General features: G+C 38.0%; 1 protein-coding gene across 1 annotated transcript; it reads left to right on the forward strand.

Annotated features, from left to right (window-relative positions):
• The first annotated feature begins 2710 nt into the window (after positions 1 to 2710).
• On the forward strand, positions 2711 to 11734 carry nceh1a (neutral cholesterol ester hydrolase 1a). The gene is made up of 5 exons (XM_042500841.2): positions 2711 to 2952; positions 6875 to 7130; positions 7840 to 7909; positions 8602 to 8773; positions 8856 to 11734. Exons 1-5 carry the CDS (start codon positions 2812 to 2814, stop codon positions 9474 to 9476), a joined length of 1260 nt encoding a protein of 419 aa, XP_042356775.2. The 5' UTR covers positions 2711 to 2811; the 3' UTR covers positions 9477 to 11734.
• The last annotated feature ends 6831 nt before the right edge of the window (positions 11735 to 18565 follow it).

The following is an 18565-nucleotide window of genomic DNA, read 5'->3' on the forward strand; positions in this document are numbered from 1 at the left end:
GATAGCTAGATCTGCACCCGTCATTAAAAAGATGAAGGTAGCAGAGGACATTTATTTGGGAAAAAAAAAAATTAAGACTCTCATACCAAAAAGTGAGGAGAAAGGGGCACAAACTGGTGCATAAAACTTCACCAGAATGCAGAAGATTAAGTGTCTGATGCTCAAATTTTTTGTGCCAAAGACCCCCCCAAGTCTTAATGCTAGGCTCGGCTAAGCAGCTTATCTTTAAGGGAAAGATATGAGAGTGGTGTTAATCTAACTCCTGGGGTAAAAAAACGAATGAGTGTTTTTTTTCCAAAAAAGTCTTCCATTTGGAGTTTGTGGTTTGTGTGTGACATCACTGTGAAGTCATCAACCCATAATTTTCGCTTGGGCCCACAACTACACAAACAACATATTTAAATGTTTTACCTTCCAATATGACCAGTTTACATTTCTCATCGGTTTTTGACATTAGAAATTTTGAGTAAAGAGTGACCCCCTGCAGCCACCTTTCTGTGTCTTCTCCAAAGATCCCTACTCTGAGATTCCAAGAGGCTAATCTGAAATGGTCTGGTGATCCGGCTGCAGTGTTTTGGAAAACCAGTCCGGTACAGAGGTCAGATCCTCATCAGCTCCGATGTTTGTTTACATTCTGAGGCAGAGCCACCAGGGACAGACAGTGCCCATTTCAAAGTTAAACCGTGGGAAGAAACAGGGCGATAAATAGCACGGAGAGACAGATTGAGACAGTGACACTGAGACTCTTAGCCCGGTGGTCTAAGATATTGTGAATACCAAGCATCTGTGACGTTTGAATTTGGTTGGGGGGCTTTGTTGCTTTACTCCCTCTCTTTCTCCGAACTCACTTTTCTTGATTCTTTTTTGTACTTAAATGAAAGAAAAACTCTCCAAAAACCCTTCTAAAAACATGAAAGTGATTGATTTCATGTCAAATCATCACTGTAATCAATTTAAAAGTGATGCACACAGCAACTTTTCCAGTGTCCACCTCTGAAAACACTGTCTCAGTGTAAATATTGAACAAGTGACCAAACAAAAAAAGACTGACCTTTTATCAGACAGAAAGTAAGGAGGTAGAGGGATCAATAGCCAGTGAAAGATCATGATGAGTCTGATCTTTGTCCAACAACTCACACCATTAATCTATTCCAGTAAGACTTCAGTCCAGTATTGATTTGAACACATAAAAGGCATCAATAGTCAGTGAAAAAAGCACTCCTGACTTCACCAGTCAACAGTGCCATGACTTCACTCCAGATCAATTCTCCCTGTTACTGACCTTTACAGCATTGACTTTAATTATACATTTTTACTATTCTAAAAAGAAAAAACTGAACTGATAATGAAGTTGCAGCCAAGAGTTAAATGTCTCACATACATCAACCACTCGCATGTATTTATAAACTAATGTGCTTCGTTTGTACAGAATGAACACATTTTTTTTGTAAATAAGAGCTGCATGTTCATTAGGTAGTGATACCAATAGAAGTATATCATTATGGACTTAATGATTAATTATTATTTTTGCATCAACAGGAAATTGCCAAATTAAGGGTTACAACATGTAAAGTAGCTGTTGCAGAAGAGTTGATGTTTTAAGTTGCTTTTACTTGTCTCTGCTGCATTGTTACAACAGCTGGTACTCTCTAACATGGGAAGATGTACAGCAAGCGACAGATGGAGCTGAAATCTTCATTTAATTGTAACTCTGTGGTTTAATTAGAGCTAAATTAAACATCCAAACTCTGAACACTCTAATTTTGCATCGTCTGAGATGATAAATGTAAGATAAATATATTAATATGGGCTAATCTCTGTTGGTTTTGTTGTTTTCATAAAGAAAAAAATAAAGGCATTTTAATTTGATTAAATTTGCATTTTCAAAACAACAAAGAAAATATTTTCAATTATCAAAGCAGTTCTATATTCCTAGCCAACTTTCTTGTTTCAGTGATAACTTTTTTTTTTTTTAACTTTGCAATGATAAAACATAGTTGATGGGTATGTCTGGAGGTCTGGCTTCACTCTGCAGCTCTATTGTGCCCCTCAGTGGTCAAACGTTTGTAATACAGCTGTATCATCTGCAGGTGGCACGAAAAAAACTTCATTTCCCAAATACTCATACGCAGCCTTCAAAATTAAAGTCTATCTTGTCAATTTGTGTTTTTTTTTTTTAAAGAACCGTCTTTAGACCGTACCCAGATAGTGTAGATTTGTTTTGTTGTGTTTTGATTCGATTGAAATCTTGTAGTTAAAAAAGGAAAAGTTTAAACTTACATAATGTACCTTGCTCGATGCTGACTGCATGAAGGGATAAAGTTGGACACTGGTGATTACCAGCTGCAGCAGAAATATATATATGTTTTTAAATTATAAATTGTATATATATAAATTGTAGTTTTTAAATAATTTTTATTTATCATGATTTTAATTTAATGCATTTGTTTTTTGTCTAACTATTTCCTATATCTGTACCAATTTCAAAATTAAAAAAAAAAATTATTTGACAAAGGGCTTCATTTTCAATTTGAGCCAAATGTTTGAGAACATATCAATGACCTAATAAATGAATCAATTTCGTTTCCAGGCAGGCTCAGACTAAAACGCACGTCAACTCGTCAAAGTTTTATTTTGAAGTTTTTTTTTTAACGGAAGTCTAATCGGTCCCACAAAGTCATGTCTATCTAGCAGTAACTGTGCAACCAGTCTTACCGTGCAGTGACAGATCGGCTGCAGCCTGCAGAGTCGGTGTGGACCCTCCGGCCTCCGTCCGTGACTCACTGAAGACACTGAAGCTGTTAGACGAAGATGAGGCTGCTGCCGGTGGTTGTTACTGTGTTACTGACGGTGTCGGTCGCTTATTATGTTTACATCCCGCTGCCTGATGGCATCCAGGAGCAGTGGAAGCTGATGATGCTGGACGCTGGATTCAGGACAACGATGCACCTGGTGAGAGAGCAGAGGTTTTCATCATTTGGGATATACATGTGCTGTGGGCAGAAAGCTGTGAGCAACCTGAGCTTTTCTTATTATCTAATCTGCAATAATTAAAACTGATATTATTGATAGCAATTGTTTTCCATATAAAAAAAAGGTGAGTTGCATGTGCTGCATTTTTGAAAAACCTACTTTTGTATTTGACAGTATTTCAAAAAGACACACGTTTAACCTGCAATACAGTTACACACCTAGCCTGTGCAGACACGGACTTTGACAGTATCTGCTTAACCCTCTGAAACCTGATCAAACTGGCTTGATTTCTTTCAAAAACATGGGAAGATTGCAATGAGCAACAAAAGAAGAAATGACCGAAATATTAGCAAGAAATTGTTGGGGTTTTTTTTAAAGTGCGATAAAATGACCTGAAAATTTGTCTGAAACAGATGAGCAAATAAACTGATAAATAAAATAAAATAAAATAAAGAAATGATTGAAATGAAATGACCTGGACGAAGTGATAAAAAATAAAATATTTTTGTAACATAATTATAAATGTGTAATTATGATCATTATAAATATAATCCTCCGTAGCTCTTTTTTCTTTTTTCTCTAGACATTTTTCCTTGCTTTTAATTTTTTTATGAATCTATTAATTTCTTGCAATTTGTGAAACATTTAATACCACGTTGCTCTTTGCCTTTTTACCATGTTTTCTAAAGAAATCAAATCAATTTGCTCAGGGCTTTAAGAAATAATACTTGTGAAAGGCATCTGAAAGCAGCACAAGAAAAGCGATGTCACTGCAGGTTACATGCAAAGGAATAGACGAGAAACAAAAAACAAGTATTGCATTTTCAAACATGCAGAACTCTACATCAAGGCACGCCTTGCCCGGAAACCCCTTCGCCATCATGTGCTGTTATGGATTTTAGTTATGTGTAGTCTACAGTACTTCTCTGCACCAGGAGGTCTTTTCATGCTTGTATCCATTGAGGTTGATTCGCAACAGCAAAGTCAAATGTACAAATGTGTGAAAGAACTTTTTCAGTTTGATTATGAAACTGTATCACTGTTTGTCATGGTGTTAATCTGTGGCAAAGCAGCCATCACTGAGGCTGTCTGTGCCTGTAGGACAATGAACCCTTCACCCTCACCTCTGCTCCACATACTGAAAATGGCACTGTAGGTGAAGAGTAGTGATAGCAGTTATTGCCACACTGGCAGGGAGTCTGCAGATTAATGTTTTACTTCCTTATAATGACTCGTTTGCTCTAAAGCAGATAATACTCTTTGTATAAGTCGTTCATTATTTCTTTTAATTTTTACATGTGGCTTAAATGTGTCCCTTTTATCACATTTATGACAGTCCACAGCATCTAATTTGAGTGTGATACTATAAAAGAGGCTAAAATGGTTTAAAACTGCACTTTCTCCTCTCTGCAGCTGACCTGGTGTTCACATATTATAAATATACTGAAGTACTTCTAAAAACTATCTAGTATAAAGTAAGTTTTTTGATAATACAATACAATTTCATTGTATTTGTATTTCATTGTCACTGCAAAATTGCAGTTCATCCAAAAAGTACATGTAACATTTGGAACAATATGGTAACAAAAAACACTTCAACAAGTACTATAAACATATCATTCTTGACTGACATTGCTGCAAGTTATTTGTTTTTTTTCTTCTTCATTCTATTGCAAAACAACGCATTAAAATTGAGAAGAAAAGACTGAGGAGGAAGATTTGTGGCTTGTTTTTCTCTATTTTTTTTTTGTTAAAAAAATATGATTCCACATTTCAAGTGAAGTTCAAAAAGAGGTTTACTAATGGTGTTTTCATGTTAGGCATGATTGATTTGTACCGTGCCTAAATTCCGATTACCCTGTGTCTTCACTCCCTCGTATGTTGTTTTGTACTCAACCACACTTGCGTCATAATCTACATGACTTTTTTTTTTGTGCTACAGTGTAGAAAAGGCTATTGCTGCTCCGGGGACCGGTGGAGCAGCGAGCGCTGATTAGTATTAAACTGAGTGTTTTAATAACCAGTTAAAAACTCCTTATAATAGTATTAAATGGCAGTCCACCTCTGTTTCAGTACAGTTGCTGTTCACACATGATTCGTTCTGTACCAGAGTGCGCATGAACCGTACTCGAGAGCACCTTTTCAGTGGACTCTGGCACGGATCAGCGTATGGTGCCAGAGTACAGTACGCAGCGTTCACACTAATCAAATGAACTGGACTTTGGGGTCAATATTCTGATCTAGTCCTGGTTCCCTGATGTGAAAGCTGGAGTTGTGCAGTCATAGGAAAACAAGGACTGATTACCCAGAGCCCCATTGGGAGGGGGGGGCATCAAAAAGCCTGGAATGACAAGCTTGGTTTTGTTTGTAATTTTTAAAGTAATTTTCGCACTAACTAAATTAAAATTGGTTGAATAAATCTGTTTCAGGACAAGTTTTTTTCCCTGTTAAAGGGTTTTTCGGGGGGGATTTTTCCAAGGACAGAGGGTTGTCGTATGCTGTAAAGCCCTCTGGGGCAAACTGTGATTTGTGTTAATGGACTTAAATAAAACTGAATTGAACTGAACTGAATTTAAATTTGTATAAAACAACAGTGGAAGCTCTCTGAGGCACCTCTCACCCCTTTATGGCACAATTTGGATTAGTCCACCATTGCACTAGCGCCTCATTCTCAGCGCACAAAAAAACCATAACACCTGCTAACATCTGGCTTTTTAATGCAGTGGGAAAGTGCACAATCAACATTTACATCCGGGTCAAATGGCTCTACAGAAGACACGGGTATTTATCGCCTCCAGCTCTGACTGGCATTGATAGGAACATAACACCCAGGTGAACGCGCTAATTCCAGCTCCTTAATTAAGTGCAATGACGCACCGCCACTAATTACCATCCGTCTCCATTCCAACTATTAGTCTGCACCGAGTTTGAAAAAAAGACTGAATAAGTGCGAGATATATAAAGAGAAGTGACCACCGTAAAGCTTCCACAGACCTCTGTTCCCGCTGGTGTCTGCTGTAAACCTGCTCTCCTGTCTGTACGTGACGTCGCACGGACACACCAACAAAACAACAAACACAAACACACATACAAACGCTGATAGAAAGGCAGACTTGTGTGCTGCAGCGCTGTGTTCACTGGCAATGGGAATACTGACTTAAGAGAGTACTCTGCTGACACAGCATCACACTAACATTGCCGGTATGACACCAAAATCTTTGACCCATTAATTTCTGTTACCCTGCACAAGGCTCCCTGAAAACATCGTAGAGTTTTGTGAGCTGTTCAGTGGTTATTGTTACGGTGTAGGGGAGGGTTGAGGAATTTGAATACAGAATAACATTACAGAATAAAGTGTAACCGTGACTCTGATGAAAAAGAAACTGATCATATTGGATATAGATGAGATAAAGACAAAGATGAGGATCTGTCAGCTGAGAGGGTCAGACAGTCCAGGCGGACAGGAACAGTTCAGTGATCTACTGAAGACGAGAGGACACATGAGCTTACAGGCAGATAGAGATAAGAGTTCAGGGTCAGATGACAAAAATTTCACCACATTGGTTGAATTTTCAGCTTAAGGAGTTGATAAAAGTAATATTATATTAAAACTTTGTTATGGCCAAAATGTGCCCGTGTAGCTGCTGGTTCTGAGACGCCACTGTGCCAAGCAGCTGTCTGCTGTCCTTGGTTGAACCCCACTGTTGAGACAGTCTGAGATGTCTGTGGGGAGGAGGGCAGACAGACTCAGTGCAGGAGGACAGAGGTGACTGGGTGAGACAGTTGTGTCTCAATTTCCTGCCAAGAGATTACTTTATTTTGTCTTACCCATTTTTTTCCCTCTTACCTGCTGTTTTCAATCTTTGCCTAAATGTGTCTTGAATCTCTTCTCTGTCTTCAGGCGTCTTTGAAGGCCTGGCTGGGCTTTGACCATTACATCAGGTCCATCCGGCAGTCCACTGAAGGTTTCGATGGCATGATGACGGGGCTGAGCAGTTCTGAGTCTGGTGGAGGGGTTGTGCTTGGAGTGAAAGTCAGTGATGTGACTTTCGCTGACGTCCCTGTCCGTGTGTACGAGCCTCCGGCTGGTGGAGAGGGTCATCTGAGGAGAGGGCTGATGTTTTTCCATGGAGGAGGCTGGGCCCTCGGCAGTGGCAGTGAGTACGGCCATCCCTGCAGTCTTAAAATTTAAAAAAAAAAAACAACAGTAAATAATCAAAATTCAAGTTCATAAAAGATTTTTTATCACATGATCACTTTTTTTTGCTCTCTATAGGTATAAATCGTGTACCCAGTGTTGTAGCACAATGTGTATATTATTTCTTTCAGTAGTTTGTACTCTTAGCTCTGTAATTCAGTTGAAAAAAAGGCTTGTTTTGGGGTTAGAAATACAACATAAAATAAATCTGGCCCTATAATACCTGCAAATTGATATTATTGTCAGTTGTTTAATTGAATTTGATATGTGGTAATATGATTCCACTGTGTCCAGACTGAACAAGAGGAGGTTGTAGTATTACTACTAGTATATAGTAGTAAGGATGTAGTAAAATTTCAAATAAATTGATACTTTTTTTGTTTACTTAAGGAGTACTTCACCCCCCCAAATGTTCATTATTTCAATTATTCACCCATGTAACATTGACTATAGGGAAAAAAACTTTTTTTTGTCTTGCTTGCCTCCATGGTGAACGAAGAATCCAAACTGGATAAAATTTTTGATATACTGAAGTTTAGCAATTGCTGTATCAAAACATTCATTTATTATTCAATGTAACACGGGATGATATACAAATGACCATTTGGAGGTTGAAGTATCCCTTTAACTTTTTCATTCTCCTGCATCTGTCTCTCTGATGTCCTCAGAGAAGGGGTCGTACGATGCTATCAACCGAATGTTGTCCGATGAGCTCAACACTGTTGTGGTCTCTGTCGAGTAAGTGCGCCACTAGAATCTACTGTGTCAACATTTTTCTACTCATACACCATAAACTGTAAATAAAGATGGCTGACACGACAGCTCCCTCTAAAGTGAAGCCAAAACATCCCAATAGTCTCCTGGTGTCTGGCTGCAGTATTGGCCATAAAGCCTTACTCCCTCCATGTTGGTAAATGGGACATGAGCCAAACTAAAAAACTTCACATCAAATGCATTTTTCTCAAAGATGGTTTCTGTCATTTTGTTGTTTCACATTATGTTAAGTTTCAAATAGTTATTTGATGCTAAAAGAAAAGGTTTTGACGTCCTGATGGGCCAATCTGTGTGCTCGTGATTAATAGTGTTGCTTGCAGTTAGTCAGACAGGTGTATGTGCGAGAAGTCAATATCGCAGGAATTGCTACTGTGCAGATTGGCTGTTTTGGCTTCATTTATATACAGTGAGAGTGAGCAGAGACCTGTCGTCCATCTTTATAAACAGTCTATGATCTACATTTGAAAAAATAAAAAAATCGATTTGTATGTTAAGTCAGACTGAGCTCCCTTCAGAGCCACATATGATGTTATAAAAGTGCTTTCACTGGTTGAGTCATTGGTGGAGTTAGCCTTTAACTGCGCCCTTAACGGTCTCATTCTCAAAAACTTTATGAGTCTCCAGTGGAGTATAATTTGCAAACGATGTCTGTGTAGGTATCGTCTGTATCCAGAGGTGAACTTTCCAGTGCCGTATTTAGACTGCCTCGCTGCTGCCAAGCACTTCCTCTCCCCAGAGGTTCAGGCCAAGTATGCGATCGACCCTGAGCGTGTAGCTGTGGCAGGTGACAGTGCTGGAGGAAACCTGGCTGCTGCGGTCGCTCAGGAGGTACGTACCGAAGCAATCTCCTGGAAGGATGTGTGTAAAAATGTCCTGCAAATCAAGAGACTGATGCATTATGGTTTCCCAGATTTCCACAGATGACACCATGAGTGGGAAATTCAGCGTCCAGGTGTTGATCTACCCAGTGCTCCAGGCTCTGGACTTCAACACGCCCTCCTACTTGCAGAACCAAAACATTCCCATCCTCTACCGGTCCATCATGGTCAGATTCTGGCTGCAGTACCTTGGTGCTGACCTCTCCCTGCAGTCCCAGTTGCTGTCAAACAACCACAGCTTCTTGCACCAATCAAACATCACCCCAGAGCTGAGGGCGCGGGTAGACTGGACCACACTCCTGCCTCCGAAACACAAGAAGGACTACAAGCCTCTGACTGTGGAGAAAGGTTCTCAGGGGGCGGTGAAGGAGGTGCCGGGGCTGCTGGATGTGAGGGCGTCACCGCTGTTAGCAGGACCAGAGGTTCTGGCAAAATGCCCTCGAGCATACATCCTGACATGCGAATATGATGTGTTGAGGGATGATGGTCTGATGTATGCACGGCGTTTACAGGACGCAGGCGTAACGATTACCAGCGACCACTATGAGGACGGCTTCCACGGAATTTTCAGCTTCATAAAATGGCCACTGGACTTTGATGTAGGAAAGAGAGCGCTTAGGGGCTACCTCAACTGGCTGCAGAACAACTTGTAAGCGTATGAGTGTGCAAGGGAGTGAATGTGTCTGTATGGGTGCATACATGTGTATGAGTGTGTGTGTGTGTGTGTGTGTGTGTGTGTGTGTTTCAATGATACAAATGCACTGGTCCTTGCTTTATTAATCATAGACTTGCCAAGGGCTTATGCATTTGCTATTTGTTTAAAGATCAAAGCTCAGGGCCTTCATGCACCTGCAGATTATTTAAGGTCTATTCACTGTAATGTCCGCCGGCAGTGGAGAGAGCAAATGTATTAATATTAAAATTACCAACATTGTGACCCACTCACAAAAATACTTAATAGATGCACAGCCACAAGCTTTCCACTAATGGATAAATGAAACAGCTGCTTCCACTGAGAGGGAACCACATCAGTGCACTGAGTGTTATCCACACCACTAACACATGAGCAACATATTTTACAAGTGTTGTTACTGGTTTTATACTCAACTTTTGGAATAGAAGTATTATAAATTACAACTTTGATCAAAAGTGCATGTCAGCAGTGGTTTAAACTGTCAGTAGCACCTTTTCCTTCCAAAAAAAAGAGTATTTATGTGACCAAGTAAGCTACCTTTTATCCAACATTATAGTCCAGACTTAAATAACTCAACAACGATTGGATTGATTGCAATTAAATATTGGTCATGTTGCCAAAAGAATAAATTCCTAGTGCATTTGGTGAACCACTGATCCTTCATCTGGCAGCACCACGAGGTTGTGGTTTTGAGAAATGTGTTGACAACTAATAAATTGTCATGAAATTTGGGACACACACAAACATCCTCAGAATAACTTTGATAATCCCTTAAAGGGACAGTTCACTCTAATATCAAAACATGTTGCTGTTTATCAGTCTAGATTGTTTTGGCTGTAGAGATGTCTGCCTTCTCTTCAATATAATGCCACTCCACTTGTTGAGCTCAAAACTCATCAGCAATGCTTTTTTCCAAAAATCAAGACCTGGTTACTCAAGATAGTCTACAGGCCTTGTTGTGAGCACTTTCATGCAGGAAATATATTCTTTCCAACAAACTAGACCCATCAACCATTACACTATCACTGTTTACATCTCGCATCATCACTAGCACAACCCTCTCGATCAAAAGTAAACGCACGCTTCTTTATGCATGGTGATATAGTTTGGTAGAAAGAAAATAGTTCCTACATGAAACATCTCACAAGAAGGTCTGTGGATTATTTTAGGTAACCAGGTCCTCATTTCTAAAAAAGAAATTAAAAAGAGACATTGCTGTTGAGTTTTTCAAATGTATCAATTTTTATTTTATTATTTTTTTTAAGATTGTATTTTATTATTTTCTGGAGCTTTGACCACCACAAGCACAGTGCCAATAAAGCTCCATTATATTGGAGAGAAGACAAACATCTCCACGGCCGATATCTCCAACACCTGGCAACCCACACCAAAACAATCTAGATTGCTAAAGAGCAGAACAGGTCAGAAAAATGCTAACATGCTAAAGTATGATTGTGAACGTTGTAAACATTATATACTTAGCATCAGCACTTCAAATTGTCATGTTAGCTTACTGAGATTAGCACTTAACTCAGTCCAGCCTCACAGAGCATGGCTTCAGACTCATGTTGTCGTAAAAAAAGAGCAAAGTTCACATCAAACGTGGGACTGATAACATTTAACATTTAAATTAAAGATTTTTTTAAAATGGGGAATTCATCGCCTTTCTCCTTAGCTTTTTGTGTGATCGACCAGCTGTTTTTAACACTCATTTTGTGCTCACTGGACTACAAGAAGTTAATGTCTTCCCTGACAGATGATGCTTGACAATCATTAACAAAATGCACTATTTAATTAAATTCCATTTCATTGATTATTCACATTGTGGAGATTCAATGTATCTGAACATGCACTTATTATGGACTCTACTATGGAAGAAATATTCTGTGAATCAATCAAAGTGTATCATTCTCCCTAATATGTGCTCTGCTGAGTCAGCACTGGCTATAGAGTTGTCAGATGTGTACATGCAGAGAACCACTTCCCAAAATGTTTTCAGAGTAACATGCAGGACATCTGAGGTGCAACATTTGCTTTTAAGATGCATGTATTTATATTAAAGGGCTTCAATCTGTGATTTTGGTTTTACATTTAATTTTCACGCCTTTTATACATTCCATGTGGGACACAAGTTTCCTTTGTGTCTCTGCTCTGCCTGCTGTTGTGATTTATAAAAGAACTAATGAAGGACGTCAATAAAAAAACTGTCAAGACGTACTCACGAAGCATAGGTTGTTCTCTTTATTTGCTACTTTAAAAAGAATAATAATTTCCAGTTACACTGTTATACATCATCAGCCTGTGATGTTCAATGTGTGAAATGTTATTTTGTAATAAGTTGTGTTTTTTATGTTTCCCAGCATGCCTTTTGACAAGCATCATAGTTAAAGTGTGATCTGTGACGTTCAGTTTGACCGTTACAGGTACATGACTTGTTGTTGGCTTGTTACAAATATTATTATTGATTTTTGACATAAGGCAACATCCTACAAGTTTAATGGAGTAAAATCTGAAATTGGCATGAGATTAAAATACTCAAATAAAAGAAATCCCTCAAATTTGTACTTAAATAGAGTACTTGAGTAAATGTTACATTCTGTCACTCTTTTTATACAACTGATTGGTTACGGGGCCTCCAAGCATTGAAAGTAATTACCATATTCCATCTTTAGCTTATATAAAAATACTCAAATATGCTGTGGAAATGGTTTCCGACTATTAAAAAGCTGATTAAAAGTTAAAAAAAAAGTCCTTCTGGCAAACACATAAATCAATAGGAGGCCAACACAAAGGAGAAAAGATCCATTCAGGTAAAACTGAGGAACACTCACTCATAAAACCCACCGGGAAGACATGAAAGCTGTGTGGTTTTGATGACGCAGCTACTAAATGGATAATTCACACTGCATGTGCTCTCTAAATCGCTATTACTAGAGAATGTGTGGACCCCACTGGGCTCTCACACCTGCACCAGCCCTCAGGCAGTATCAAGACCAGACATGTTTTTGATTCCCAGCTCAAATGCAAGTGCATCTCTGGGTCGCTGAATCCAACAGTGCAAATAATTAATGCAACAGCCCCATCTAGTGGACGGACATGAGCATGACCCTCCTCTGGTCCTCATCTGACACCTATTGAGTAACTACTGGTGAAAGTAAGTACAATTACTCAAGTATTTTACTTAGATGCAGCTTTGAGGTATTTGTTCTTTACTTCAGTATCTGAATTTATGTCAATACATACTTCTAGAGGCAAATATTTTACTTTTTACTGTACTACTATTACTAATACTACAACTATTAAGATATGACACATTGGCAGATTAAACTATCAAACACATAATATGTAGATAAAATGAACTACTCCTCATCCGGGTACAACAGCAAAAATGATACTCAGGCATTAATGTGTTAAAAATAATCCAATAAAGAAACAAACATATTGTCAAACATATTCTCATACCTTGAGTAGAATTTGCTGATATGCCTTTCTGTAATTTAATGTAGCATTTTCAACGCCAAATTTTTACCTGTTATTAAGTAGTTTTACATTGTTTTATTGCTACCAACACTGTGTGATATTACATGGTAGCACACTGAACACATGTTTATACCTAAATTTAAGGGTCGAGTGTTTAGGATTTTGTGACATCGAGCTACGAGGTTGCAGAACTGAAACTTCTGATTAGGAGAATTACAGTAACCGAGGCAAAACACGAATGGTCCTATCTGGAGACGCTGCCAGGTTTGTCCGTTTTAGGCTACTGTAGAACAACATGGCGGATTACGTGGGAGAGGACCCGCTCCACATGAAGATAAAAAACGGCTCATTCTAAGAGGTAACAAAAACATAATTCGCTTTTTCAGTTAATTCTAACCTGATGAAAACATGGTTAAAGGTAACATTTCTGACAATATATGGCCCTTAAACCTACACGTTGGATCTTTAATATCAAACATGGTGATAATCCTCATAAGTGCATACCAAAATGCTATCCTAATCCTTAATTCATCATGTAAAACCTAACACTACATTAAGATTTTTTTGGGGGCCAATTTACTGGGAAGAATATAAAAATGACAGATGATTCGAATGAAGGATATCATGTTACATATTAAACTGAATTGGCTGTGTTTCTGTGCTCCCACATTCACATACAGCGTTTCCTATGAAGGACACACCCTTCCACTGACATACTAAGTCAGGGCGACCGTCTGCGTGCATTGTGCTGCTGTAGCATTTTTAGGCAGTAGTCTTTGTTTTATAAATGAGACAATGAGCAGCTGTAGCGCTCAGCCGGGAGTTTAGGGAGATTCCATGACTTTACAGAGAGGAACGTTGGGAGGAGAAGCCTCAGGGGAGGGAGAAGGGGAGTGGAGGACAGAGGAGGGTGGATGGAGCGTGAGCCGTCTTTTAAATCCATTATTCTGTCTTCTGGGTGTTCTTCAAGCTCTTTGCCTCAGAAGGGAAACTGCTTTTATTTCCAGAGACGCAGCAGCTCTCCCTGGGTTTTCCTGTTTCCAATTGTACTTGTAACTGATTTCAGATTTGGGGTTTGGAAAATAGTTACAGAGTCACTGAGGTATTTCACATGTCTGCATGTTTGTCACAGAGAGACAGAAGTTTTTGATGATTTTGGTGTTGACCTGAATATGTTCATTTTATTTTCCCAGGACTTTAAAGTTACAACCCTTCAAATTGCCATAATAACAACAATTCTATATATCAGTTTTTATGGTTAGCGGCGGAGTCCGCCAGTCCAGCGCTTTATTCAAATTACCTTCACACAAGTGATGTCATTGCACAAGTGAACAAGTAAACCTGCATTCTTTCTAATAGCCAGCAGGAGGCGACTCCACTGGTTGCAAAAAGAAAAAGTCACAAGAAAGAGTCAATGGAAAAATGTTTTGACCTGGTATCAACATGCGTTTTATGATCCGAACACAGGGGGATAGCCAGGACTGCTGTTCACATGCGTTCCTATCACGCGTCTCCAGCTTAGCATGATTTCAGATTTCGTAACTGCCCCATGCAGTTGTGTTCACACTTTTGCTAGCTGCTCTGTAGCCTGCCTGCTTGTCAAGGACGCATCTTTTACTTTTATCTTTTACACAAGATATGTGGTCAAATGCATCCCAGTCCACCTCTGCAAGCGGTTTAAGTGATTAGATCACAATGCATCATGAAATTAGTAGTTGTTTTTTTGAAGCTAGTGAAAAATCTCTAAAACTATGTATAATTAAAACTATTATACATTTAAAATTATTTCGCAGAGTCATTATAATCTTTTAAATGATTTATTGAAGGTATTTTCATTGGTATTTTTGTTGTCATTGTGCTTTTCACTTTTATCAAATTTTTGTTTGTTCGTTTGTTTTTGCTTATTTTAAATTCATTTTTTGTATTTTTTACTAATTCCTTGATAATTTCATTTCTTCTGCTGCTGGTAGGCAGATTTTGTTACCTTCACATAGAGCCATACTAGCTGTTTCCCTGTTTCCAGTTTTTATGCTAAACTAAGCTAACTGGCTGCTGGCTCCAGCTACATATAACAGACACAAGAGTGGTATCAGTCTCACTGAACTATCAGCAAGAAAGCAAATAAGTGTGTTTGCATAAATGTTGTTGTTTTTTACCTTTAAGCCTTGAAACACCACAGGATTACAGCCAGACAGAACCTGCTGCACAAGGACATGTCAGAGAGGTCAAAGGTCACCAGCAGTTGGACCTAAGAGGAAGAAACAACACTCATGTGATATACAAAAAGTTTAAACATAGTTTTTAAATGACTCACATCTGCAATAATTCCTCACACACCACCTCTGTGTCTGTTTGCCATGGGACTGTAGACAGGTATGTCTCTCAGGGTGTCATCTTTCCTGCTCGAGGCCAGACAGTCTTCAGATGTCTCTCACCTTCTTCCCAACTTCTCTGACAAGCCTGGGAATTTACACACCGAAGGAAACAAAGGAATTTCTTTCACATTCTGAGATTTTTATCAGTAAAGGAAACAAACTAAATAGTCCTTTTCCTCTCTTGCTGTTGTCCTCACTCACACCGCAAGCATTTTTAAACCCCTTAACAGACATTGTAACCGCATGGTAGACATTTTTTGCAATCAAATTGCTTCACAAAAAACCTTGGCAAAACCAGATATAATTTTATACAGATGTTTTTATATAATGCATTTTAGTAGTTTGATTATACTGTCAATCTATTCAGTTCTATTTTTATTATATTAAAATGTATATTTGTTTTTTATACCATACATTTTAAAAAGATTTTGTTACTAGATTAATTATTATATGTATTTATTTTTATACTTTGTTTATTTTATTAAGTTAATTTATTCTCATGTTTTTATTCTATAAAACTGACAATTTGTTGTTTTGGGGTTTTTTTTTTTTACCATAAGTTCTATACAGATTTTTTTTTCAGTAGATTAATTTTTAATTCCATCTATTTATTTTTTCTGATTTATTTTTATATGTTTATTGTATGCCGTTACTTTTATTTTCAGATTTTTATTATATTACACTGACTTTGCAGTTTTACAATGCATTATACTAGAAACTTTTTTTTCTAAATAAATTGATGCATTTTTTAAAAACATATTCTACGGTCTGTAATTGCAAAGCTATTTCTTAGTGGGACTGTTAAAGTGTTAAGTCTGGTAATATTACATGTATGCCAGAGTGAGTGTTAAACATAATTCAAAAGGGGTCCGGATTTTTGGGAGGGTTGTGCACATCCAGGAGCTGTGAACTCCTTCAGCTCCACTCTCACTTCCTCTCACAGACAATGGAGCCAGGGTTAGAGGTGAAGGAATGAAAGTGAAGGAACCACCAGGAATCACTCAAGGTTAACTCGGCAGATTGAATGACCCCTCTGGGACAAATACGACTTAGAGCTACACACAAGTACAAACAATGGCAGGTCATTTGGCACTAATCGACTAGTGTGCTCTCAGATCACTTCACAATAGCAGGAAAGAGAAGAAAAGGGCCTTTTTTTTCATCTTAGGTTCAGATGCTGATTATCTGCTACCTGCACTGAACTTTTGGTCACATGACAACATGACATTGTTTTGTCTTTTTTAGAAACAGTTATGGGTGGGCGACATATCCTCGATGTATCGCAGCTTGTTTGACGTGGGATGTGTAAAATGTCTATATCCCGAACATTGAGCAGAAACTGTCACATCATTTTTTTAAGGCGTAAACAGGTTATTTATTTACAGGTTGTTTATTTATTTACTTATTTTGTATGTATTTATTTATTTTATTTTTAAGATTATTTAGGGGGATTTTTTTTTAATGACTGGACAGCTACAGATTGACAAGAAATGTGGGAATGACACACAGCAAAGGGCCACTGGCTGAGGATTAAATTACACACAATAGGCCAAATATTTAAATAAAACCCATCACTATTAACCACTGATTGTTTCCAGAGCCTTCATGCTCACCCTAAATGCCCTAAATGCCTCATTCAAACAGCATGGTTGTCAACTTTGAAAACTGGAAGTCGTAAAAACAATTTGTAAGGCAGTGAACCCTTCTGGCAGGAAGTAATAGTAAATGAAACCATGTTACAAATTTTGGCAGATGCTCGACACTAGGATTTGAAGTGAAGAAAGGACACTTTGAACCACAGAATGTAATAAATAACGTTAAATATTTAAAAGCTGCTGCCTTCTGCTAACATCTGCTGCACATAATTACAGGATATTAAGCATTAAAACTCCAGCAAAAACAGAAAAAAATGCTCTACAGTACAGAAAAACAATCTACTTTTGTTAGTGGACTTTCTGTTTGGAAATTAGGCATTTTTTTTACAGGCCTATTAAGTAAAATCATAGGTTGTGTTTTTAATATGATGTATTGATCTAATAAAATGGACTTTGGACCTCAACTTTTAAACAAACAGACCTGATGTTCTTCAAGTGATCAGGAAAAAATAAGGCGCTGAGGGCAATGTTAAAAGATTTTGGTACAAAAATTAACAGAAAGGTTGCATACAGGGTGATTTCAGGAGAAGGCAAGTGGCATCTCCAAAGCTGGGAAATTCAGCTAATGTGGAGGTGCCAAAAGTGGCAGTTCCTTGAATGGCCACTTGAGTCTGGCTCCAAAACATGTTAAAATGCCCGACTGTTCAGCAGAAATATACATGTTTACAGCCCAGTGCAAAAAACAGTTTTGATCTCAACAGCTAATTGCAACGGTCGAAATGCAGAACTCGAGCTTCAAGGCTATCACATGTAGTTGCTTAATTACGAGCAAAAAATCCCGGCTGGGGATGCTTGTTACATTCTCTTTGGGATTGATTGCCATATATATTGTTCTTTGCAATTTTCTCATAATGTATTGATAAAATATGCAATTATAAATATGAGTTTTCCTATTATGTTCTCTTCATACAGGAGATGTGTTAGATTGTTGTATTTCAATGGAAAAATTCCAATGATAGTAAACGTTTTAGTTTTTAGATTGCCTCCATTTTTTTCTCCCCATTAAAACCTCATGGTGTATTGACTACCAACCCCACAATGGTGATGGTTGTCACACATGTAGAAGATATATTTGACAGTCGATATCTTTTAAAACTGTATAAGCCTGAGAATAAAGTCGCTCCATAGCCTCCCACTATACATTAAAAGGGAATCTATTTACCTCTTGAAACCTGGATCCACATCAGTTTTCTTGTGCTGCATTCAGACACCTTTCATCAGCATTTAAACCTCTGAAATGTGAGAAAAGTGGTTTGATTTCTTTCAAAAACAATCAGCAACTCAGCATGAAATGTCCTGAAAATTGAAAAAATAAATAAATACAAAAAATCAGTAAAAGGTGACAATAAATGACCTGCAAAGTAGCTATAAAATATAATGGGTTTTTTCCCATTTCCTGTTTTTGTTCTTTTTTGAAAAAAAAAAAATCCAGACATTTTTCTTATAACTTTTTAATATCTTATGGTTAGCTTATAGCTTATGGCTCATTTCTTGTTAAGTTGCTCATTGGCTTCTTTGCATGTTTATTTTTTTAAGAA

The sequence above is a fragment of the Plectropomus leopardus genome, chromosome 14, assembly GCF_026936395.1.
Source record: "Plectropomus leopardus strain MGB_pleo_1.0 chromosome 14, ASM2693639v1, whole genome shotgun sequence".
Classification (NCBI taxonomy): domain Eukaryota; kingdom Metazoa; phylum Chordata; class Actinopteri; order Perciformes; family Serranidae; genus Plectropomus; species Plectropomus leopardus.

What these genes read in the sequence shown, in the direction of transcription:
- nceh1a (XM_042500841.2), top strand. Translation starts at nt 2,812, where the DNA reads ATGAGGCTGCTGCCGGTGGTTGTTACTGTGTTACTGACGGTGTCGGTC. An exon ending in ACTGTTGTGGTCTCTGTCGA is followed by an intron (nt 7,910 to 8,601) that starts GTAAGTGCGCCA and finishes ATGTCTGTGTAG; the next exon opens with GTATCGTCTGTATCCAGAGG. An exon ending in CTGCTGCGGTCGCTCAGGAG is followed by an intron (nt 8,774 to 8,855) that starts GTACGTACCGAA and finishes ATGGTTTCCCAG; the next exon opens with ATTTCCACAGATGACACCAT.